This window comes from Chlorocebus sabaeus, chromosome 17 (assembly GCF_047675955.1).
Source record: "Chlorocebus sabaeus isolate Y175 chromosome 17, mChlSab1.0.hap1, whole genome shotgun sequence".
NCBI classification, from domain to species: Eukaryota; Metazoa; Chordata; class Mammalia; order Primates; family Cercopithecidae; genus Chlorocebus; species Chlorocebus sabaeus.
This window is the reverse complement of record NC_132920.1, coordinates 57,158,324-57,183,919: the sequence shown is the minus strand read 5'-3', so window position 1 is coordinate 57,183,919 and position 25,596 is coordinate 57,158,324. Positions and strand designations below refer to the sequence as shown.

The window sequence follows — 25,596 nt, the reverse complement described above, 5'->3', positions numbered from 1 at the left end:
ATAAAAACTAGAATTAATAATAAAAACCATTTGTAATGAACTTTTTCAAGGTTACATAGGGATTTCAGACCCAGTTAGGGTTAATCATAGATTTCAAGTAATGCAAATTTTAGAGTTTAAAGGATTCTTAAGAGGTACCTAATCGGAACACCTCATTTTATGCATTAAGAAACTGAAGCCAGCCGGGCGCGGTGGCTTATGCCTGTAATCCCAGCACTTTGGGAGGCTGAGGCAGGCAGATCGCCTGAGGTCAGGAGTTTGAGACCAACCTGGCCAGCATGGTGAAACCTTGTCTCTACTAAAAATACAAAAATTAGCTGGGAGTGGTGGCAGGCACCTGTAATCCCAGCTACTCGGGACGCTGAGGCAGGAGAATCGCTTGAACCCAGAAGGCGGAATTTGCAGTGAGCCGAGATGGCACCATTGCACTCCAGCCTGGGCAACAGAGTGAGACTCCATCTGAAAGAGAGAGAGAAGGAGAGAAGGAGAGAAAGAGAGAGGGGGGGGAGAGAGAGAGACAGAGACAGAGACAGAGAAAGAGAGAAAGAAAGAAACTGGAGCCTAGATAGATGAAACCACTTGCCCAGGGTCACAGAGCTAACACGTCAGATAAGAGATTCTTTATGTTTTATAAATATAAATTTAGATATAGTTTATATTTTCAAGAATATTGTTAGTTATCATTTTCAAACTAAAAGTTTAAAAGAGCATAACACCTTATATTCCTCTATAAATCTATTTTATTATAGATTACAAAATATGATGATCTTACATGTCCTGACTGTATTCAGAAAGTTTTTTGAATATCCTACATTGCTTATTAATTTCATATTTCAATCTCTCAATAAAATATATAGCCCATATTTGTTGCATTATAATATGAGAAAGATTTAAAATCTCTGCTATTCATTATGAAGTTTTATACTGCATAAATGTGTATTTTCATATTTTTCACAAATATAAAGCACCATTGACAATTCTCCATTATACTTCCTTCAACATATATAATATGTAAGGGGAATCTAGTATAGACTTTTCAAACATAAACAAAATGAACAACAAATCCTAAGTATGACTTGAGCCCTGATTCTGTTACTATTACTGCCCAATTTGGGAGACTGCATCGTCTCTGTGTTAATATGGATCTAAACAGGACTTTTGTCAACTTTAATATATCAAATCTAAAATATTCCATCTCTTCAAAAGGAAGCAAGATTTCATTTTATTTTTTGAGACAAGGTCTTGCTCTGTCACCCAGGCTGGAGTGCGGTGACATGAACACTTGCTCACTGAAGCCTCGACCTCCTGGGCTCCAACAATTCTCCCACTTCAGCCTGCCAAGCAGCTGGGACCACAGGCACATGCCACCATACCCAGCCATTTTTTTTTAATTTGTTGTAGAGATGGGATTTTACCATGTTGCCCAGGCTTGTCTCAAACTCCTGGGGTCAAGCAATACTCCTGTCTTGGCTTCCCAAAGTGCTGGGATTACAGACATGAGCCACTTTACCCAGCTGGAAGCAGGATTTTAGAAATAAGAATGCCACACCTATATGACCCATCCAATCAGTGATTTCATGATGTCTTTATAGAGAGTAACATCTTGGTCCCCAAAACAATACCAGCATTAAATAGACACGTTTTAGAAGAAAAAAAAAAGACACATACATTAAAATGCTTCAAAATATTATTCTTGAATTATTTAGGAAATTCTACTTATTATGCAAGCATTTTCATTACCAAATATATTCCAGTCAAATGAACATGTTCTTACACATACTATATTCATAGAGACATCTTTATTTTATATAGTCATTTAGCAAAATAGCAAACATTTTCTCTTGTGTACGCTCACCTGTTCAGAAAAGAGGTCACTGTTATCTTCCAAATATTTACTGAAAGGGTTGGGTTCATAGACTTCCTCCTCTTGTTTCAGTAATATTCTGGATTTTACAGGTACTGGGCGAATTACTCCAGGCTTAGTCTTCATGAATGTCAAATAAATATTTAAAAAACAGGAAAAAAAATATTAAAATGAACAAAGATGTGTATTGTTAAGTCATTCAGTGCTGTTCTCACAGAAAATAATATTTTTTAATTTTAAAATGATTTCACAAATGCATAAAAACAGCCTGAAGTCAAATGATCTTAACTAATATAAGTTTAGTTAAAACTTAACTATAACAGCTCATCAGTTCATAAAGATCTATTCTTGTAACATTCGAAATGCAGACATGTTCTACCCTTGCTGGTGCATTTGGTCAACAAATACTTCCTTTGCTAAATATTTATTGAGAGTCTTCTCTGTGTCAGGCAGCATTCTGGGCATGATAGCATAAATGACTTTGGTATATCCACCAAGCCCACGACAACTTTCTTTTTCTGGAAACTGCTCACCCTCCATGCCCCAAAATCTACAAAGCTGGGCCCCCAGATGCCATGTTCATATTATAAACTGGGCTGGCTTTCTGACCTAAAAGAGTGGAGAATGGGTGGCAAAGAGATTGTCTCTCCCAATAACGTGGAACAGGGATTTAAACTGCTCTGCAGTAACTGTGGGAGACTGAAATTAAAGTATGGCATGTAGAAGCTACAGGAAAGACTTAACACGACCTAAAAGGTAGATATGCTGAGATCAAGAAGGATAGAGCAAAGTGCATGGAGGTGCAGCCCAGAAAGGAGAGACACCAGAGGGCTTTCCAGAATTTACTCCCAAAACATTCCAGGGGTCTACATGAATTTCCTGTCCTGAGGTTCTTTCCTTTTCTTTTACACTAGATTCCCTCCACACACACCTTTTTATTTAACTCAACTTTACTTCTGTAACTTGCAATCAAAAGAATTTTAGCTAATACATCAGTCACTCGAGATTCTTAAGCTTGTACCCAGTGTCGATTTGACAAAGAGAGACGGGAGAGAACTCTAGTTTGGGGTAATTTCAAAATGATGTTTCACAAACACCAAAATCTTGTTACCCTGTAAAATGTCACAGAAAGATTGATGTTTGCAAAATCATCCCAAACAATAATTTAATAAAGTGCTGTGATGCTCTTTCTGTTTAAGCACTTTTCTACAATCATTCTTCTCAACCCCATTTCCTTTTGGAAAATGGTAAATTAGCTCTTTTCAGTCAATTCTGATGCTCACAAGTTAAGCCTTAAGGGACTACATCAATCTCTCTGCTCTATAAAGCACCTGATATATTTTGAGTCTTGAATAAATGTCACTCTGAAATACTTTATTCAACAGATATTTGGTCTTTCATGTATTATGACAACTGGGGAAATACAGATTGAGACAAGTCTCTATCTTCCCCAGACTGAGAAATACCTCCCACTTAAGAAACTCTGATTTTTCTCAAGGGGAAGAATGAACAAGTAACATCCAATTGTGCATGAAGTCATGCCATAGAGCATACACATGAGAGCAATACTCTTCCATTAAGTGCTGCCAAAAAAAAAAAAAAAAAAAAAAAAAAAAAAAAAAAAAAAAAAAAAAGTCCAGGCAGTTCCCTATTTCTATAGCCACCTGTAATTACAGAGATGCCTGATACCTGGGCCATGAATCAAAGTTGTCCACACCTCTGTCTCTTTTTTTTATTTGACTTCCTGCTTCATTTCTTCTTTCTTCTTCTCCTATTCCTGCACTTTCTCCTTCTCTTCTACTCCCTTGTGAGGCAGAAAATAAAAGCAACTCCAGGACTCAGGGGCTACAAGGCTCTAAAACCAACATGGTACTTTAGGGGCTAAGTTTGGTGTCACTATGCAGAAAGATGAAAGCAGGGAGAAGAAATCTAACCAGGAGCACTTCGGATGGTAGGATAATCTCTTCCAGAGAAACATGACTGCCTGGGTCCTTTTATTGTAAGCAGGCAGATGTTTGGGGTTATCCTGGCCTAGAGGCTTCCACTCAGATCATCTGTCTTGGGATCAGTCCTTTCCAGGGTGACATCAGAAGACAGACTCTTCTGGTTGGTTGGATATCAGATACATTCAGTATCAGAGTCTGTTACTGATGCTTCATATTTTCTTCTCTACCAGTTTTTATGCTCTTTAGTTCTTATGAGTTTCCTGGATTTAATGGTTGTCTCTGACAATTAGACAATGATTTTTCCTCCATTTCCTCCACTCTGCCAGATTTTCCACATGTTCTTTTCTTGGACCCTGTGTTCCCAGGTTTGGACTACATGAAGATTCTGAGTCTTCCTCATTCTATTTATTTACTTGGTCTTCATATGGTTTCCCTGATTTTTACATTGTATTTATTCCCTTTTTCTTTTGTCCTGTTCTTTGCTGCTACAACCTTAATTTGTTGTTACCCAGTAGTCAATATTTCATAGATATGAAAGGCAACTCTAGGCAAAAGATGACTACACATAGTTTGCCTTTGACATTGTTCATACTTCTCATTCTATAATCTTTAATCATACCTTTCAAACCCATCCATCTCTCAGTGATGGTCCAGTTAAAAATCTAACCCTAGTGTCCCAATTCTGAACCTCATGCACTCTCCACAGACCTTGGTATACTAACAAGTCATCTGCATGGTAGCCTCTGCATCTTCTTCATGCTTTTTCATGTGCTTCAAAACCAGCTTCAAAATCCTTGAGAACCTATTGCAGCTAATGACACTATCATTGTCTCATAGATACAGGTTTTATATTCTATCAATATAGAATCAAAAACTGAACTCAATATTTTAGATAGATCATCTCATCAATTTCTTATAAATTCTATGGGAGATTTAAAAGTAAAAAGTCAGATGCCAAAGTCATGCAGTTAACATGCGAAGTTAAGGTTTAAATCCATGTTTGGTCTGATCATCAGGCCTGTGATTTTTATCACTTCTGTGCCTATTCCAGGGAGGAAGAGTGACATCATAGAATAGATAGAAGCTTGAAATCATTGCTAAATATCCACCTCTCTGTAACTTATCCTGTCTAATCAACAACAAAGCTCCTGTAATTTTTATATTTCTTATGCCTTTAAAATATATTGTTTCTCTATTTTATTTCCACGGTCAACTGTCTCATCTTTGATTTTGGCCATTGTTAACTCATTCTGTGCCATTTTACTTTCTTTTCATTAGCCATCCTAAATACTCTCAGAACATTTAGGACCTAATGTTTTCTAATGTTTTCAGTTCCTGGCGACTATACACATCCACACATCCACTCTCTTCACACACACACACACACATACACACAGACACACACACCTCTTCACCAACTCCTAAAATACTCCATAATTTGCATGGCCAAGACATCAAATTTCCACTGTGTCTCTGGATTTGGTTAAAAATTTACTCTCATGAAGTAGCATAATACTGTAGAAGGAGAGCAACATGGACATAGATTTTAGTTTCTGCAATGTTGTTAATAAACCGTATTACTTTGGAAAAGCCATTCAACCTGTGTAGAACTTCTGTTGAAGGGTTGTAATTCTAATACATGACTATGTCCTTTAATAATGGGTAATGACACATTTTATTACTTACCTTTCTGACCCCTCAGGAATTATACCACACAGAGTAACAGCAAAAGACTCATTTCTGCATATTCAAATCCATCATCCAAACAAAGGTCTCAAAGTGCCACTTAGAAGGTCTATAAAACAGCATATGTGAAGCAACTGGCACTGTTGTCATCACACATAAGTCTCTCTTGGAATATTAGTTAACTTCCCCTCGATTATTCCTCACACCTTGTTTCACAATGTCAAATGGTGATGCAATCAACATTTGCAACAAAAAGTTAACTAATGTTCTATCCAATTAAGACATTGTCTGCTAGCACTTTGACCCTTAGAATGAAGGCTGTAGACCAGTATCAGCATCATCTGAGAACCTGTTGTGAGTGCCAAAGCTCAGTGCCCGACCTAAACCTACTGAATCTGAATCTGCATTTTTACAAATCCCTAAGCAATTCATGTACACATTAAAAGTTGAAAGACACTAGACTTGAACTCAATACATTAAAATGTGCAACTCATGTAGAGATAGATCTTTCTTAGTCTATCATTCCAGAGACATCCATTTGGCCTTGTCTTCTGTCTCCAGACTGAAGGAGAGGCTTTAAAATAGACTATGCTTTATTAATTCCTAATCTATATTGCATCTTTGCATGTAGTCATCTTTGCTGGTACCTTTGAACTTCAAGTAAAGGTTCTCCTGAACAACTTCTCTAATTCCGAATAATCTAATTTGTTACATCTGTGTCCAAACAAACACAGAGGAAATTAGATTTATCAAGTTTGGGGAGTCTATAAAACTGAACTACTGTGAGATTGCCATTGTGCAGCAATATTACAACTAAACTAGCCTTAAGAGGCCCTTCTTTCATTTTTATCTACTATAGAATCCATAGAATAGTCAGACTCATGACTGATAGATGCAAATGACCCTCTAATGATGCCAGAAAAAGCAGTTTTGTATTTTCTTTCCAGCCTATGTGGAAAAATAAAAAAGGTAATGACTCTCATAGCCAGCACAAAGGGCACAAGAAGAAAAATGAGAAGATTCTCCAAATCGAAAATATCAATTCATGAATACACTGAAAATTGATTTACACTGGGTATAGACATTTTTGAAGTGCCTGAAAGACTAAATAACTGTTCTGCAACTCTGAAGCACACCTCTACCAGATGTTCACTGGAGACATTTTGCCAATTAAGATCTAGTCTATGTCAGGAACAATAGCGTCTATAGAGATAAATAAGATATATCCCCTGTTTTCAGAGGCTCACAATCCAGTTGAGTAAATCACAAGATAACCACAGTGTAAGTTGAGTCATGTCACTCATCTCCTAAATGATGTCCGTCAATTCTACATCAAGTCATGTCAACTCTGCTCTGAAATCTCTCTAATGCCTCACCTTTTTTACTGAGAGTAAAGTTCAAAGCCCTTGTAGTGCCTACAAAGCAATACCTATAAGGGTGCTGTATGACCTGATCTTTCATATCCCTAACCAGCCTCTCTTTTTCCAGTCTTATTTCCCAGTACTCTCCCTTCCACCCCTTCACTCTTTCTACTCTAGCTTATACACTATGATACTGCCTCCTCCAGGAGTTTGTATTTGCTCTTCCCTTGTCTGGAACTCCCCCTCATTCCTTCTTTTTCAGTTTAAAAATCACGTTATCAGACAGATCTTTTTAATGAGCCATATAAAATAGCAATCTCCACCTCTCTTACCTGCTTTATTTTCTCCACAGCAGTTATTACTACCTGACATCTGTTTGTGTTCATTGTTTTTCTTTCTCCACTAGAATGTAAGTTCTGTGAAACCAGAGATCTTTGGTTTATTCACTCTTATATCTCCAACATCTAGAATGGTGCCTGTACCTGGTTGGTGCTCAATAAACACTTACAGAATGAATAAGTTAATTGACAGGCAGAAGCTCAGTGTGTTCACTATAGTTCAATATGAAGTCAATAAGAAGCACTGATTCAATAGCAAAGACATGGAATCAACCCAAATGCCCATCAACGATAGATCGAATGAAGAAAATGTGGTACATATATACCGTGGAATACTATGAAGCCATAAGAAGGAATGAGATCATGTAATTTGCAGGGGCATGAATGGATCTGGAAGCCATTATCTTCATCCAACTAACGCAGGAACAGAAAACCAAATACTGCATGTTCTTACTATAAGTGGGAGCTGAACAAAGAGAACACATGAACACATGCTAGTGAACAACACACACTGGGGCCTGTTGTGGGCAGGGAGGGGAAGCATCATGAAAAAAAATGCTAATTCACGCTGGGCTTGATACATAAGTGATGGTTTGATAGGTGCAGCAAATCATCATGGCACATTTTTACCTATGTAACAAACCTGCACATCATGTACATGTACCCTGGAACTTAAAATAAATTTTTTTTAAAAAGTGGCGCTGACTGACTCCTTGAGGTCATCCATTATTTTTCCTGAATTGGCTAACTTTTTGATATAATTCACAAAGAGGGAACTTTGAGGGATAGAAGAGCCATATGGCATTTTTCCAATAGAGGAGGAGAAGAAGGAAAGTGGGTTGGTGAGTTCCGCCCTCAGGAGAAAGAGTAGAAAGCTAAAGTTATCAACTACAGAAAGTCAAGGAAAGAGGCCACTTTAGGGACTTTACAAGATTTTAATCTTCTTCATTTAAAAGAAATTGTTGTTTTTCTCCCTCTATTCATAGTGATATGCAATAAAACCCTTAATACCAAAAGACAACAATGTCATCTTTTTTAGAGAATTCAAGAGTGGGGAGGAGAAGAGGATATTATATCTGATGGTAACATTAGTCTTGAGGACAGAAAAACTTCAAGGGAGTATGTGGGTTCCCCGAAGCCCAGTGGCAGGTTTTAATGGGCTATAAGACACTCATCTAAGCCTGCTATTGATTTGTGTTTATAATCTATCAAGTATACACTCATACTTGAACACTGTCACTTGGGGCACTATATAAACAGATACTATTTCCATCCTTTGGAACTTATAATCAGAATTCTATGACAGCAAGTTGGTACAGCTTCTGGGCTAGATACCAAACTTGAAGATTAACTACCAGCACTGACCTAGAGAATCAATTACTAATATTTTTAAATACCAATATTTTACAGCAAAATCTTTCTTTTTTGGACAGAGTCTCGCTCTGTCTCCCAGGTGATCTTGACTTCGCCTCCCAGGTTCACACCATTCTCCTGCCTCAGCCTCCAGAGTAGCTGGGACTACAGGTGCCCGCCACCACATCTGGCTAATATTTTTGTATTTTTTAGTAGAGATGGGGTTTCACCATGTTAGCCAGGATGGTCTCGATCTCCTGACCTCGTGATGCACCCCCCTCAGCCTCCCAAAGTGCTGAGATTACAGGCATGAGCCACCGCGCCTGGCCAGCAAAATCTTTCTTAAATTAATAACTTCAACTAATACTAATGGACTCATGTTTTTTAATTGCCTTTGACTATAGAAATAAGCTCTAGGGTGGTGTGATAAAGAAAAAAAGAAATAAAGGATAGGGTGCCAGCTTTCAAGAGTTTATTTTGATCTTTCTGGAGAGGTAAGATATGTAACGAAACTGCAAGAAAGTAATAAAACAACATACAGCAAATTCTGTGAGTCTGGCTGGAAATTTTACTAATTCGATGGACTCAAAGAGTTTGTGAAAGTGCCATGGTTGTTTTTGACCCATTTGCTGCAGTTTTGTCTTCATTCTCCAGTGCTTCTTTGCCTTTAGAATTTTCATGGCAAAAACTTTGTGCAAACTCAATACATTCTACCAGGCAAAATTGTGGACAAAAGCAATATTATCTAAATTATTTACCTGATTTACTTATTCAGATAATACGTGTTTATAGACCCTAATTCTTGTTTTAAACAAACATTATTATATACTTGAAGCAAACACTTAAGCTATGTTTTCCCCTTAAACAAATATCCTAAATCTCAAAATTTACCCTATGGCATAGGGTAAAGCTCCCAAGATTGGAAAAAGCAAAAGAGATTTTTATACCACTTATTACCAAGCAACTATTGACATGGCATTCTCAATATTTAAACTTCAGTTCTTTCATCGGAATAATGGAAATAACAATTCCTGTCATACTAACTCAAAGGTGATTATGAGAACCTAATGAGATAATATGCATGACAAAACTTGGTAAAGAAAAAACAGCATAAAATACATTTGAAAGGAAAAACAGAATATATACTTTGCACTTATAAATATGGCATGTTGATTCTAAATGATCTAGACTATTCACAAAAGTACCTACTTGACGTGTTCCTCCAAAAAGTGTTTTATAATGATTACAATAGTTTTATAAAAATAAACATACATAAGACCTCAATAATTATAGGCTGCATCTCATGGCTCAAGAAGCATTTCATGGAATATACACAATACAGATTGGCCAGATTGAAATATTTCAATGGTTAAATAAAAGATAATAGCATGACTCAAACCTGAGGGGGCGTACCTGATAAATGCTGTGGCACTTAAGTATGTTATGTCAAGGAAAAACTGGTCAAGGAGAAACTGTCTTTGAGCTTGAAGGAGACAACGGTTCTACATAAAAGCTTTCAGGGTTGCATTTTCTGAACAACAGAGGCCTTAAGGGCCCTCAGAAAGATGAGTCACGTATCACTAAAGCTGGACGCATCAGCTGGCATTCAGAACTAGGAACAAAGTATTTGCAAGTTTAAGCACTCTTCTTAATAGTGTTCCAGTAAATAGCATCTTGCTTTTACCTGTATATAGCCATGTGACTTATTTTTAAAATCTGTTGTTTTGTGCTCTCTAGATTAAGTATTCCATCCTGGACAACAGTGAACATTTTGTAACGGCATGAAATTTCAAAAGCAAAAGGCAAATATCATCTAAACCAGGCTCCCCTACTGCCAAAGAAGACCAGGGTTTACCTACCTTGGGGAGCTTAACTTGTGTGTTATCTTATGCAGGGAAAAAGACCCCACTGGCCTTTGTTAATATCTTTGTGATGATTCAGCCCAACAGCTAGGAAAGCTCTGTGAAGGTTTAACCTAGATCCTAGATATTTCCTTTCCTTTTGCTCCTTTTAATATGCTACAGGAAGCACAATTCACAGCTGTGAAAACTTCAATACTCTAACTGACCCTACCCAGTCTCGTCTTCAGTAAGTACTCACATTTTCCAGGCAGTGCAAAAACACTAGGCAGAGTCAGACACAGGAGCTACCCAGTGAAAGTAATGCTTCCATAGAGGCCCTGTTTCCAAACTCTTTAATTCTTCCTTTCTTATTTTCCTTGAATTATCTAAAATCAATAATAACGATTCCTTTTCCAAAGCTACACAAAGCAAGGATGAACACTGATGCTGGTGATCCGAGATAATCTATTTAACTCTGTAAACCTCTGTTTCTTTTTCTGTAAAAATGGCTGCTCATATTATCTCTTCATCATTCACAGATTTTATGTGCAAAAATAACCTCTCCCTGTCTATAGGAGTATACTGACGACTCCACATTTTATGATATGTGAGCCTTACAATAATCCCTTCAGGTTGACAGAGTCGTTATTCCAATCGCCAGTGAATAGGTGGGAATTTCCGATATTTTCATCTCTAATTTCCTTTCCAGTTCTGATTGACTGCAGTGCAGTTTAATAGAAGAAGAGAAGCTAAGACTGGTGAACTAGCTTCACATGGGCTTCCAAAACAGTCTCCCAAGCCCAACTCTAAATCATTTGGCTTCCAGAGTAAACAACGGAAATATTTTAAGAGTAAGGGTCATTATTCTATTTCTTCTTTCCCTTTGAATTCTGAATTGGCACACTTGCAATAAAAGCAAGCAAACAGATCAGCCAAGTTAAAAATTTGAAAGCATGAGAAAATGATATATCTTTAAAAAGTTAAATCTCAAAAGCAATTTGAGAATTGCATTAAGCTTGTGGTACCATAGCAATCTGTCATATATTTTCTCTTCAACACACTTACTACACTTACCTCCTAAAAGAGGAGTCAAATAATTTTAACTATTTACTGTTGGTTTTACACAAAACAAATATTTGTTTATGTAATTTAACTATAAAATATCATACATTTCCAATAACTTTGTTTTTATGTGTTATACATGCATACATATTTACTCATATAAACAAAGATGTGTATATATAATCAGAATTACCTCATATGTCATCTATATGTGTGTGTATATTGTAAACACATACATATATAAAAATATAAATATATATTTCTCAAAGTTTTGTTTATCAAAGGCATTCTTATTTACTCATATTATTCAGAACTTAAAGAGTTCATGATGGCAAATATTGAAAATTCATTCATAAAAATGAAAAAATTATAACTTTATAGTGTTACTTAAGTGTAAAAATATTCTAAACCCTTAGTGAAGTACATGCCCTGTAACACGTCTTACATACAATCATTTTCCACTATTTGTTCCATTCTCAGGTAGTATTATTACAAACACAGGGTTAATGTCATGAAATAGAAACCAAAGTTATTGAATTAAATAATTATATCAGTACAAGACATGTTCATTTTTTAAATATGATCTGCTTGCTTGATAATAATCCCTTCACAAACCTACCTATATCTCAAGGGCATTTTGAGATTAAAACTTAATTTAAAACTTGGTTAAGAAATGCCTTGAACTCCTTAGGGAAAAGGACTTAAGTAAATGAAAGGAAATTATTATAAAAGTCATTTAAAGCAATGCTTTGTAGTTTTGCCCCTAGAGAAAACAAACAATAAGATTATTTTATTGGGCAAAAAGTAAGTGTGTTTTAATTACATTCACAATGAGTTGTTTTACTATATCTCATTTTATAAAATCATCATATATATACATGTATGTGTGTGTATATATATATATATATTTGCCACTTTGAAATCATTTCTTAAAGTATTAAACCAAGAACTTACATGTATGTAAAATACACACTTACACATGTATATATAGTCCACCAACATCTAAAATCTGTATTTTATATACTATACTGAGTGAAATTATATATGGCAATGTGTAAAACATTCTTTATTTCCATACTCTAAATAAACAAATATATCGTTTTAAATATTAAAATAATTGTAGTAATATTTCCATATCTAAAGTGGGAAGTCATTCAGCCTCATTATGTTATTGCAGTGCTTGTTTCCATGGCAACTCCTTCAACTTCACTATGTTAGTAACCATCAATTCACAGCCCTGGAAGGGCTTGGAAAGTTCGCAATAGAATGCTCTCACTGTTCAATTAAGAAATTGAAAGCCAGACTCCCAGACTTTTGCTTACCCACTGTCAGCCAGCTAGTTAATGTCAGAGCAGGAAGTATAAGGTGGGTCTTCTGATACTCATCCCAGATTCTTTCAAGTATACTATATTGCCCCCCGCCTCCCAGTGTTCTAAACCAACAGAAACTAATGCACACACACATTCAAACACATGCCATATACACACTATATGTATAAACAGCAGTATACCCAATGGGATTGATTGAATCAAGCTATTTTAAAAGTCAAACAATGCTTTTTATGATTTCTCAGCATTACAAATAAACATATTGTAATTATTTCTATTGGGATAATAATGACAAGACGATTTGTCGGCTGTGGCTATAGGACACCAAAACCATTTCTTTAAAAGGGGAATATCGTTAATGTTTCAAACTGTTTTACTAGAAATTTCCATTAATTTTAGTGAAGATATCTATTATTCAGGAATTTACAGTTTTAGACAATAAACATCCAAAGATATTAAGAAAATCTTTGACCAGTGATATATAGGAAACTTATTTCATGACTTAAATTTGGTAACCACTGTAAGAATAAGAAATACAAAATGCTATAAGAGAAAATAATTCTCCCATTTAATCAAATTTTATCTTCAAATAACAGATTCTAGAGTCTGAATCTGTGCTGCCCAGTGTAGTCACTAGCCCCACTCTTGAGCTCTTGTAACTAGGCAGAATTGAGATTTACTGTAAATATAAAATACGCAATAATTCAAAGCCTCTTCTCCAAAACAGTAATGTAAAAAAAATCTCGATTTTTATTCTGCTTATCCATTGAAATGATAATATTTATATAACATTAAGTAAAATATTTTATGAAAATTAACATTACCCGTTCCATTTTACTTTTTTAATGTGGCTACTAGAAGTTTTAACATTACATATGTGTCTTACATTTGTCATTCATGTTGTATTTCTATTGCTCAGCACTGATCTAGACCATTTGCATGCTAATTCTCCTGTGTGAAATATCTATTTCTTAAATCCAAAACAATCCTACTCAATCACGACCTTCTCCTTAAACTCTTTTTGGATCTTTTCCTTTAAAGAGTGAGCTCTCTTCTTTAAATTCTAATGACATCTTTCACCTGACCTCACAATCTCTTCTAATGCCTCTACTTGGTTGTAAGTTACTAGCAAGTAAAGTATATGTATAGTTTTACGTATGTTTGTCACCTGCAAAACAACCACCATGGAGCTTTTGGAAAGTATCAGTAAAATTTTATTAGACAAGTAAGTGAATAAAAAGATATGTAGTAAATGCATTCTTTTTTCCACTTTTGCTCAGGTAAAGCTCTCTTGAGAGATCAGAATTTGCAGAAGTAGATCTGTGACTTAGAAGATACGTACCAGCTGACTCTCAGATACTGTAGAAGATGGTGAGGAGAGATTTGCCTGCAAAACATAAACATGGTGTTTATTTAGTGAAACTCATAATTTATTAAAATATTTGTGTGTTTAAGTATTTTGAAGTTTGTTTAGTATTAAAGAATTATATGTCCATGATAGGATTTTGAAAAGTATAAAGGAAAAGGAAAAATATCATTATGCCACCAAAGAAATGATTTTTAATATTTTTGGTATATTGCCATAAATATTTTGCCTATGTATTTTTATTCAGCCCACATAATAGTGAATATGATGTTTATATGCTGCTTTTCCTTCTCATTTTCTTAACATAAGCATTATAACATGGCATCAAAAATTCTTCAAGGTTACATAACATTTCATTCTTTGCATACTTCACGTTTTAATCAAACATACCAGCATCATTGCTATTTCTATTTATTTAAAGCAAATTGAAACAAATAACATATATTTCTTTAAAGTATTGTTATATAAAAAGTAAAGCATAACAAAGTTTTTATGATTTGAGAATAAAAATGACTTGGTTTTTAGAATTGTTTAAAGAGCAGATTAATATTGTTTCTTTGTCATTGGCTCCTGTATTTCAATCCTTTCATCTGGATTTAGTTTCTTTCATTTTTAAAAATGTTATCTCATTGTCATAAGAACATTTAACATGAAATCTGTAGTCTGAACAAGTTTGTAAGTGCACAATACAGTATTGTTGGCTATAGGTGCAATGTCGTATGGCAGATCTCTAGAACTTATTCATCTTATTTAACTGAAACTTCATGTTGATTAGTAACTTACCACTTCCCCCTGCTCCCTAGTTTCCTTCTTACTAAAGTAAAGGTTTTGGTGGTTTTTTCAGATCTTACTGTCTTGGATGTTGTCTGAAAATGTTTTTTATCATGTTCTCATTCTTAAGTGAGAGTCCAGCTGGACACACAATTCCAGGGTAACAGCATTTCTGTCTTTTGCAGGTGCTGTGCCACAGACTCTGGCTTTTGTTGTTGTTGGCCTAAATGTTATAACTTGGAGGATCAACTGTCTTCAAATTTGGTTAACATTTGAAGTTTATCTCTGTGACATTCTGTAATTTCACTTTGATGTGCCTTGGTATAGATTTCTTTTTATGGTTTTTGGGGGGTCTTGTCATGTTCCTTTATTCTCAGCATGCATATCTTCTGAAAAATCCTACATGACCATCTCTTCAAATGCTGCCATTCTCCCATTCTATCTAATCTCTTGTTATTGAGCTTCTATTAAATACAGTAATGTGCCACACAATGATGTTTCAGTTGATGATGGACCTCATATATGACAGGGTTTCCATAAGATTATAATGGAGATAAAACTATTCCTGTCACCTAGTAATGTCTTAAGGATCTTGACTCTGTGTAGGCCTAAGCTAATGTGTATGTTTGTGTCTTAGTGTTTAACAAAAAAAAAAAAAGCTTAAAGAGTATAATAAATCAAAAATAAAAATTTGAAATAGAAAAAATTTATAGAATAAGGGTGTAAAAAATATTTTTGTACAGCTGTATAATGCATTTGCGTTTCAAGCCACGTGTTGCTACAAAAGAATAAAAATGTTTTAAAAATTAAGAAGCTTATAAAATAAAAAATCTACAGTAAGCTAAGGTTTATTGTTGAAGAAAGAAAAAACATAATGTAGTGTACAGTGTTGTCTACAGTAGTGTACAGTAATAATCTTAGTTCTTCACATTCAGTCACCACTAACTCATTGATTCACCCAGAGAAATCTCCAGTCCTGCAGACTCCATTCATGGCAAGTGCACTATACAGATACACAACTTTTTATCTTTTACACTGTATTTTTACCATGCCTTTTCTTTGTTTAGATATATAAATACCATTGTGTTACAATTGCCCACAGTATTCAATACAGTAACGTGCTGCATAGGTTTGTAGCCTAGCAGCAATATGCTAAACCATATAGCCTAGGTGTGTAGTGGGCTATACCATTTAGGTTCATGTATATACATTTTTAAAAAAAATTTGAGACGGAATCTCCCTCTGTCACCAGGCTGGAGTGCAGCGGCACAATCGGCTCACTGCGACCTACGCCTCTCAGTTTCAAGTGATTCCCCTGCCTCAACCTCTGGAATAGCTGGGACTACAGGTGCGTGCCACCACACCTGGCTAATTTTTTGTATTTTTTTAGTAGAGACAGGGTTTCACCATGTTGGCCAAGATGGTCTCGGTATATACACTTTGATGCTCACTTAATGATGAAATCACCTAGTGATGTGTTTTTCAGACTGTCTCTCCACAGTTAAGTGAAACATGACTGTATTTTGGGCCTTCTGAAATCCTCTCCCATTTATCTCAAACTTGTTTTTATATTTTTGTCTCTTTATACTGTATTCTGGATGGTTTTTGCATATAAGCCTGACAGTTAACTTATTTTTCTTTAACTGCATATTAGTATGTTTAACATGACAATTGAAATTAATGTCTTAATAATTGACTTTTCACTTCTAGAAGTTCTACTTGGGTCTTCTTCAAATCTTGTCTTATAATATCTATAACTCATTGTAATGTTTAACGTTTTAAATATATTTATATGATAGTTTTCCAGATTTGTTATAGTCCCCCCTCGTTAAATACCATATTGCTTATATTTGCTGATTCTCCCTCATGCCTCTCCCTCATGATGTTCTTCAGTTATTTTGTGTGCGTTTCAATTTTCTATTTTGAGTAATTTTGGTAATTTGGATTTCTTTAGATATCCAAGAAGCCCTGGTTGGGAAACCATCCCTGCAGTACCTTTGCCCTCATCAGGGCCGTAGGAGTTGCACAGGTTCTGGACCAGTTACCATTTTATTGCCTCATCCTGATTTTCCTATATCTCAAGGTGGCAGATCCCCCACATTATCACATAACCCCCACATTATCATAGGTTTGGAGTCCCATTTTCTCATGGGTGACTTTTTCTTATCACCCAAGAATGTGGAGTAGGGGTTGTTTTTTAAATTATCTTTTTTCTCTTTCATGCTTCATGGTCAATACGGCCTTGTAGGTTATAGAATTATGCAATAGATTCCCACATATGTCTTAAACTTGTTACACAGTGAAAGTTATAACCTAAGTTCCTGGGTCCTGGCACCTAGCATCTGACGTACACATGTTCTACAAGAACTTTAGGTTATTTTTAGTATTCTAACCTTGATATGGTCAGGCTCTATGTCCCCACCCAAATCTTATCTTGAATTATAACCTGCATAATCCCCACATGTTGAGGGCAGGAACTGGTGGGAGGTGATTGGATCACCGGGGCAGTTCCCCAATGCTAATCTCATGATGGAGAGTGAGTTCTCGCAAAAGCTGATGGTTTTATAAGGGGTTCTTTGCCCTTTGCCTACACTTCTCTCTCCTGCCGCCATATGAACAAAGTCCTTGCTTCTCCTTCGCTTTCTCCCATGACTGTAAGTTTCCTGAGGCTTCCCCAGCCATGCAGAACTGGGAGTCAATTAAACCTCTTTTCTTTATAAATTACCCAGTCTCAGGTAGTTCTTTATAGCAGTATGAAAATGGACTAATGCAAACTTTGAAGTCCCACTTCATTTATGGCATCCAGGGATTAGTTATGTTTTATCAAGCATTTCTGCATTTACATGGGAGGTTAAACTTTCATAGCAGCCTAACCTTCCATTCCGACAGGAACCGGTCAGCATACAGATGAATAATTATAAATATGCTTGGTTAAAGTACAATAAGTTATGTTCCTAAAATATTTCTATTTTTGAAATCGCAAATATTTCAGAGCTTATTCTGATGTATCATTGTTTTAATCTCTGAGAGATCAACAATAACTGAAAACTGAAAGCCTCATGGTTCCATGTTATCATCAAGTATGAATCACCAAACAATGATAAGGCACATGAAGTCCTTTGTACACAGCGTCTAACATTGTTTTCTGTGTTTTGACTCATGCCATTCTTATAGGTGCCACTGTTTGCTGCCATTTCTGGCTGCTTGATGGCAGTAGGGTATCTTGGCTAAGTGCTCCCCTTATCTAATTGCTGTGGGCCAGGCTAGTGTGCCCTGAGGTTTAGGAAAATTGCCCTTCAGAATATCCATCATGGTGTTTTTGTCAGTTCACCTAAGATTTCATTAAACCTCATAATCGAATACAGGTAATAATAATGATTTCTTCTAAAATATTAGGTTTTTTACCATTTAACAATTTTTTCTTACTGCACTAATGAAGGCATTCTCTACTGATCCCCTAAGTTAAATGAATAGCTTCTGTGAAATATGCTGAATTAAATGCATCATAACTGAAAAAAAGGGTTAAATTTTTACCTGAATCATTACAGGAAAGAAGTTACATATTAACAACAAAGTATTCATACAATTTGTATTACTAATATTTTTCAGTATATTGTACTAAATAATACCAAATTATTATCATAGGGAAAAGGGAGAAAAGGCTCAAACATATTAATTAAATTAGGAAAATATCTAAATATCTTTTTATCGAGTCTCTGTAAGTCCCCCAAATTCCCTCACTGGGAATCATGACATAATAATAAGATGCTTTAGACACCACTAGACATTTTTTATTTCATCCAGTATTATGAACTCTGTATCACTGCTATCAGAAACTTCCCAGAGAAAGTGCAAAATTAAATGCAAACCACAAAGTGGAGTGGATATGCATAATACTAATACAGATTTGTCCTTAGCAAAGAGGAAGAATAGTGACTTATATGTTTTATCACTAAAGTAACCAAGTTTTTTCAATGAAGCCAATTACATCCAGTCTTTTGAGAAGCCACTCTATGCATGTCTAATGCAGGTTAATGCTGTTTATTATTAGAAGTTATAGCTATAATTATGTCATTAATATTGTAGCAATTATTTTCCAAAATGTGAGGAGAGATTGTGTGGTGAACTAAGCAGGTGATGGGAAAAGATTGCTACATTTGAAAACTTGCATCACCTGAATAAAGGTGGAGGAGAAACTTGAAATACCTAAAAATAAATTTGAAATTGGATTTGAACAACATTAAAATTTTGGTCATTCATATCTCTCCAGGTTAACACTAACTGGGAAGAGTAACATTTGAGGTAAGTATAAGAATGGCTCTTGTGTGAAATAAAATTTTATAATCTATATTCTACAGCCTTTGACATTGTTTTAATCATAGAAGAAAAAATAATGAGAGAAAGAGAGAGATGGGCTTTAGCCATTACTGTATCCTTTAAAAAAAAAAAAAAAAAAAAAAAAAAAAACTTAAAAAACTAACAGAACAGTCAAAAAAATAATGAAGGTTAAAAAAAATTTATTTCAAAAAAATCAATTTAAGAATTAAGTTATATGGAAACTAAAAGAATTAGAGACTAAGTAAAGGTAAGGATTTGAAATCCATAGAAAGATAAATTCCCATATAAGGCACCACTTGTCCCAAGCCAGCTTTGGATAAACCTTTTCATCTCCCAAAGACTTGACGCCAAAGGCACACAAAGAACAACCAAGCTCCTTATTCATCATCTAGATTTCCCATTCCTTGCAATCTGCACCATTTCACATTCATGACAGGTGTCTTTTGGTCGGCATCACTCTAACAGACACCATCTTGGGGGCCTGGGGGAAAAGTCAAGCTGGATTCAATAAAAAGTGTCAAACAGTTAGTTGCCTTTTCTTTCTGTACTCTGGTACTCTACTTTTAGCATGCTATTTTCCCTTTCAGTAGTCATGTCCCTTCCACCTGAATATAATGTCAGGTTTGATACCATTAAGATGCTTCTTTTCCCTTTTTCTCTGTTGACTCTAACTGTCCTGAATCTTCCTTTCTCAAAGCTCAGAGAGCTCTAATCAGTGATAACATGCTAATTGAATTACGTTATTTCTCCCAGTCAAGACTGATGTACAGTTAAGCAGAAAGACAACACTCAAAATACGAATTGGGCAGTTAGTTATTACTGAGTGCTAAGCTTAGCATTGAGGACATATAAAATTATAAAATGATAAAGACACTGTCTTACTCTTAACCTCGAGAGTGTTCCTATTATTTGTACATAAGGCACTACTCAAAAAAATGAATCCATGTTGAAAATCCATGTTGAAAATATATCAAAGGCCATTTGATATATTATGACACATCATGTCTTCCTTACTTTGAACTGCTTTTTCTTACTATCTATAGGACTTACCCTAAGAGTCGGAGGTTGCAATGAGTCAAGATCGCACCACTGCACTCCAGCCTGGCAACAGAGAGAGACTCCATCTCAAAAAAAAAAAAAAAAAAAAAAAAAAAGAACTTACCCTGTCTAAATATCTCACTAAAGACCATTTTCTAAGTTAGTATATATTCCCTGTAATATATAATATATAGAGAGTAGACATAGAAATTTTTTAAAGTTTGATTCTTTAAGATAGGGAATGATGATTCTAACTTGTCATGAACACAGTTGGTAGACAGAACAAGTGGGCATAGGTGACCAGTGAAAGTCATAGTTTATATGTGCAAATAGGGAAATAAAAGATCAGATCAAGGAGAAGTTTGTCTGAAATAAGGCACCATCCCATTTGATGAAATCTAAAGTGGCAAGGAAAAGGATACAAGGCAGAAGGTTGTCTCATTCACTCTTCTCTGCCTCCTCATCTAGCAGAATGCAGAAGACTATCTTCCATTTCCTCCTTAACCCTATCATACATACATGTACTGCAGAAATATTTCTGAACAATTAGAAAAGGAAATAAGTAATGATCAGTCATCATTGCTTAAATTGTTCCCAATTCTTCCTATAACTCATCAAATCTCTGGCCTCATCCTACAGCAAAGCAGATCTGGACCTGATTTGGATTAATTCACCTCTCGTCCTAAGATCTATGGCTGCATTATTGCACATCACCTCTGAAACACTACAGCAAAGCAACGTTTCCAAGCATAGCAACAAGAAGAGTGTGTGAGCTGGTGAAATTGGAGATGACCTTTATTTGGATATCTGTATATATAGTGGAAAATATTATTAATAAAGTTTGACACATTTTTCAATATATTCTGATATTTTGGAAGGAATATACTTCCATTGTAACGATATTTTTCTTTCTCTCAAGCTCATTAAAATGACATCTTACCTGTATGCTATCTAATATTTAATAACTCCATCTCAGATATTTCCTCTGCACTTAAAAGTAATTCATAAAATGGAGAGGATTTATAAAATAAGTTGTTATCAATAGAATGTGATTCCAACTAAGAGTTTTTGATGCATTAGTAATAGGACCAAATACTACCCTATTTTCAGAGGTTGTTCTTTATTAAGAAAGCATACTATGGTTTTGAATTATATAAATGTGACAAATTTATACTGGTAGTTAATAAAACATAATAAACATTTAGAAGGTCACATATAATGCAAAGACAAAAAATTCCCTCTACAAAGTTCATAGAATGAAAATAGAATGAAATTGAATTTTAATAGATAATTCATTCCTGAGGGCTGGAGCAAGATGGTAGAATAGAAACTTACAGTGTTCATACCTCCCACAGGAATACCACATTTTAGCAGCTATCTGCACAGAGAAAACGACCCTCTCAAGAACCAAATCTGGTGAGCAATCATAGTACCTAGTTTTAACTTCATATTGCTGAAAGAGACATTGAAGGGGGTTGGAGAGACAGTCCTGAATTGTTGATGCCACCCTTCCCCCCAACTTCCCCAGTAGTGGCCATGCAGCACAGAGAGTCTGAGCATTTGGGAAAGGGAGAGCACAGCAACTGGGGGACATTACATTGAACTCAGTGCTGCCTTTTAACAGCAGAAAGCAAAACTATGCTGGGCTCAGCCAGTGCCCACAGACGGAGAGAGCATTTGGAGTAGGCCTACCCAGAGGGGAACTGCCCATCCCAGCAGTTAGAAGTTGACTTTCTTGGCAAGGTTCATCACCATGGGCAAAAGTGCTCTGGGATTCTAGGCAAACTTGAAAGTCTAGGAAATAAGGACTGCAATTCCTAGGCAACTCCTAGTACTGCACTGAGTTCAGAGCCAGTAGACTAGGGTGGCACATGACCTAGGGAGATACCAACTGGCATGGCCAAGAGAGTACATGTACTATTTCTTCCCCAACTCCACACAGTGCTGCTCGCAGCAACAAAAGTGACTCCTTGCTTCTGCTTAAGGAGAGGAGAATGAAGAGTAAAGAGGACTTTGTCTTACATCTTGGAGATCATCTCATCCACAGATAGACTGAGTACCAAGCAGAGCTATGATGCCCCCATTACATGCTCTAGCTCATGATGTTTCTAGGCATATCCTGGGCAAAAAGAGAACCCACTGCCTTGAAGTGAAAAACTAGTCCTGGCAGGACTCATCACTTGCTGACTAAAGAGCTGTTGGGTACTGAATAACCAGCAGTAATACCCAGGTAGTACACCATGGGCCTTGGACTCTGAGATGGGCTGACTGCAGGTGTGACCCATCACATTCTCAGTTGTTGTGGCTACAGTGACAGACTCCTTCTGTCTGAGAAAAGCATAGGGAAAAGTAAAGGGAACTTTGTCTTGCACCTTAGGTACCAGGTTGACCACAGGGAGGTAGAGCAATAAACAGGCTCTTGGGGTCCCTGAATCCAGGCATTGGCTCTTAGACATCATTTCTGGACCAGCCCTGGGCCAGAAGGGAGCCCATTGCCCTGAAGAGTGAGTCCCCAGCCTGGAAGCATTTCCCACAAGCTGACTAAAGAGCCCTTGGGCTTTTAGTGAACATCAGTGGTGGCCTGGCAGACTGCCGCCCCGTCCCATGTGCTAGTGGTGCTGGTAGCCACAGGGAGAGGCTCTTCTGCCTGTGGAAAGGGGAGGGAAAAACAGAAAGAACTTTGTATTGTGACTTGAGTGCTAGCTTAGCTTCAGAGAAATAGAACTTCAGGTAAATTTCTAAGGTTTTTGACTCTAAACCCTGCCTCCCAGATAGCATCTGCGGAACTGCAGAGGGCCTGCGGGAACTTGCCACAGGGGTGCATGCATCTCACCCCCAGTTCCAGGCAGCTCAGTACAGAAAGAGAGACTTTATTTCTCTGGGGGAAAGTAAGGGAATAAACTAAAAGTCTCTGCCTGACAATTCAAAGATAGGCATAAGCAAGCCCAAACTGTCTAGACTACAAAAAATACCTAACTCTTCAACGTCGAGACACTGACAAACATCCACAAGCATCAAGATCATCCAGAAAAACATAACCTCATAAAACAAACTAAATAAGGCACCAGAAACCAATCATGGAAGAACAGGGATATGTGACCTTTCAGACAGAGAAATCAAAATAGTTGTGTTGAGAAAACTCATAGAAATTCAAGATAACACATAGAAGGAATTTAGAATTCCATTAGATAAATTTAACAAAGAGATTGAAATAATTAAAACAAAATCAAGCAGAAATACTGGAGCTGCAAAATGCAATTGACATACTGCAGAATGTATCAGAGTCCTTTAATAGCAGAACTGACCAAGAAGAAGAAAGAATTAATGAGCTTGAAGGCAGGTAATTTGAAAATGTGCACAGTCAGAGGAGACAAAAAAGAATAAAAAACAGCGAAGCACACTTTCAGTATTTAGAAAATAGCTTCAAAATGGCAAATCTAAGAGTTATTGGCCTTGAAGATGAGGTAGAGAAAGAAACAAGGGTAGCAGATAGGAGTAGAAAGTGTATTCAAAGGTACAATAGCAGACAACTTCCCAAACATAGAGAAAGATATCAAGTACAGGAAAGTTATAGAATACCAAGCAGATTTAACCCAAGGAAGACGACCTCAAGGCATTTAATAATCAAGTTCCCCATAGTAAAGGATAAAGAAAGGATCCTAAAAGCAGAAAGAGAAAAGAAACAAATAATGCACAATGGAGCTCCAATATGTCTGGCAGCAGACTTTTCAGTGGAAACATTACAGGTCAGGAGATAGTCACATGACATATTTAAAGCGTTGAAGAAAAACAAAACAAAAAAAAAACTTTTACCAAAGAATTGTATATCTGGTGAAAATATCCTCCAAGCATGAAAGAGAAATAAAGACCTTCCCGGAAAACAAAAGCTGAGGGATTTCATTAACACCAGACCTGTCTACAAGAAATGCTAAAGTGGGCTCTTCAATTTGAAAGAAAAGAACGTTAATGAGCAAGAAGAAATCATCAGAAGATACAAAAACTCACTGGTAATAGTAGGCACATAGAAAAACACAGAATATTATAACACTGTAATTGTGATATGTAAATGACTTTTAAGTAAAAAGACTCAATGATGAACCAGTCAAAAATAATAACAACAACTTTTTAAGACATAGGATAATAAGACATAAAAAAAAGCAGGGACATGAAGTTAAAGTGTAGGGTTTTTATTAGTTTTCTTTTTTTATGTTTGTTTGTTTATGCAATTAGTGTCAAGTATTGCCATCAGTTTAAAATAATGAATAGGATATTATTTACAAGCCTCATGGTAACCTCAAATTTAAAAACATACAACAGATACACAAAAAATAAAAAAGTAAGAAACTAAAGCATACCACCAGAGAAAATCACATTCACGAAAAGAAAGGAAAAAGGGAAAGAAAAAAGAGAATACCACAAAACAACCAGAAAACTAATAAAAAAAGGGCAGGGGTAAGTCCCTACTTATCAATAATATCATTCAATGTGTGAGAACTAAACTGTCCAATCAAAAGTCATAGAGTGGCTGAATGGATGAAAAACAACCCAATCATCTGTTGCCTACAGGAAACACACTTAGCCTATAAACATACTCACAGAGTGAAAATAAAGGGATGGAAAAAAGATATATTTCATGCCAATGAAAACCAAAATAGACACAAGTAGCTATGCTTATATCAGACAAAATAGATACCAACACAAAAACTGAAGAAGAGACAAAGAATGTCATTATATAATGATAAAAGGGTCAGTTCAGCAAAAAGCTATAATGGTTGCAAACTTGTATGCAACCAACACTGGAGCACCCAGATATATAAAGCAAATACTATTAGAGCTAAAGAGAGACATAGACCTCAATGCAATAATAACTGGAGACTTCAACACCCCAATTTTAGCATTGGACAGATCTCCCAGACAGAAAATCAACAGAGAAACATCAGACTTAATCTATACTATAGACCAAATGGCCCTAATAGATATTTACAGAGCGTTTTATCCAACAGCTATACATGCTTCAACACATGTTTCTCCTTAGCACATAGATCATTCTCAAGGATAGACCGTATGTTAGGTCGCAAAACAAGTCTTAAAACATTCAAAAACTTAAAACAATGTCAAGCATCTTCTCTGACCACCAGGAGATTAATCTAGAAATCAATAGCAACAGGAAATTTGAAAACTATACAAACACATGGAAATTAAATAATATGCTCCTGAATGACCAGTGGGTCAATGAAGAAATTAAGAAAGAAATTGAAAGATTTCTTTAAACAAGTGATAATGGAAATGCAAAATACCAAAACC

The 25,596-nt window shown here is 35.9% G+C and overlaps 1 protein-coding gene across 1 annotated transcript in view; it reads right to left on the bottom strand.

Annotated features, from left to right (window-relative positions):
• The window catches only part of MLIP (muscular LMNA interacting protein), a 137,033-nt gene that overhangs the window by 45,666 nt on the left and 65,771 nt on the right, over positions 1 to 25,596 (bottom strand). Inside the window, exons 10-11 of the mRNA XM_073006184.1 lie at positions 14,122 to 14,166; positions 1,856 to 1,984 (exon numbers count right to left, since the gene is read on the bottom strand). Coding sequence (XP_072862285.1) covers positions 1,856 to 1,984; positions 14,122 to 14,166 — 174 coding nt within the window. The remainder of the gene's footprint in view (positions 1 to 1,855; positions 1,985 to 14,121; positions 14,167 to 25,596) is intronic.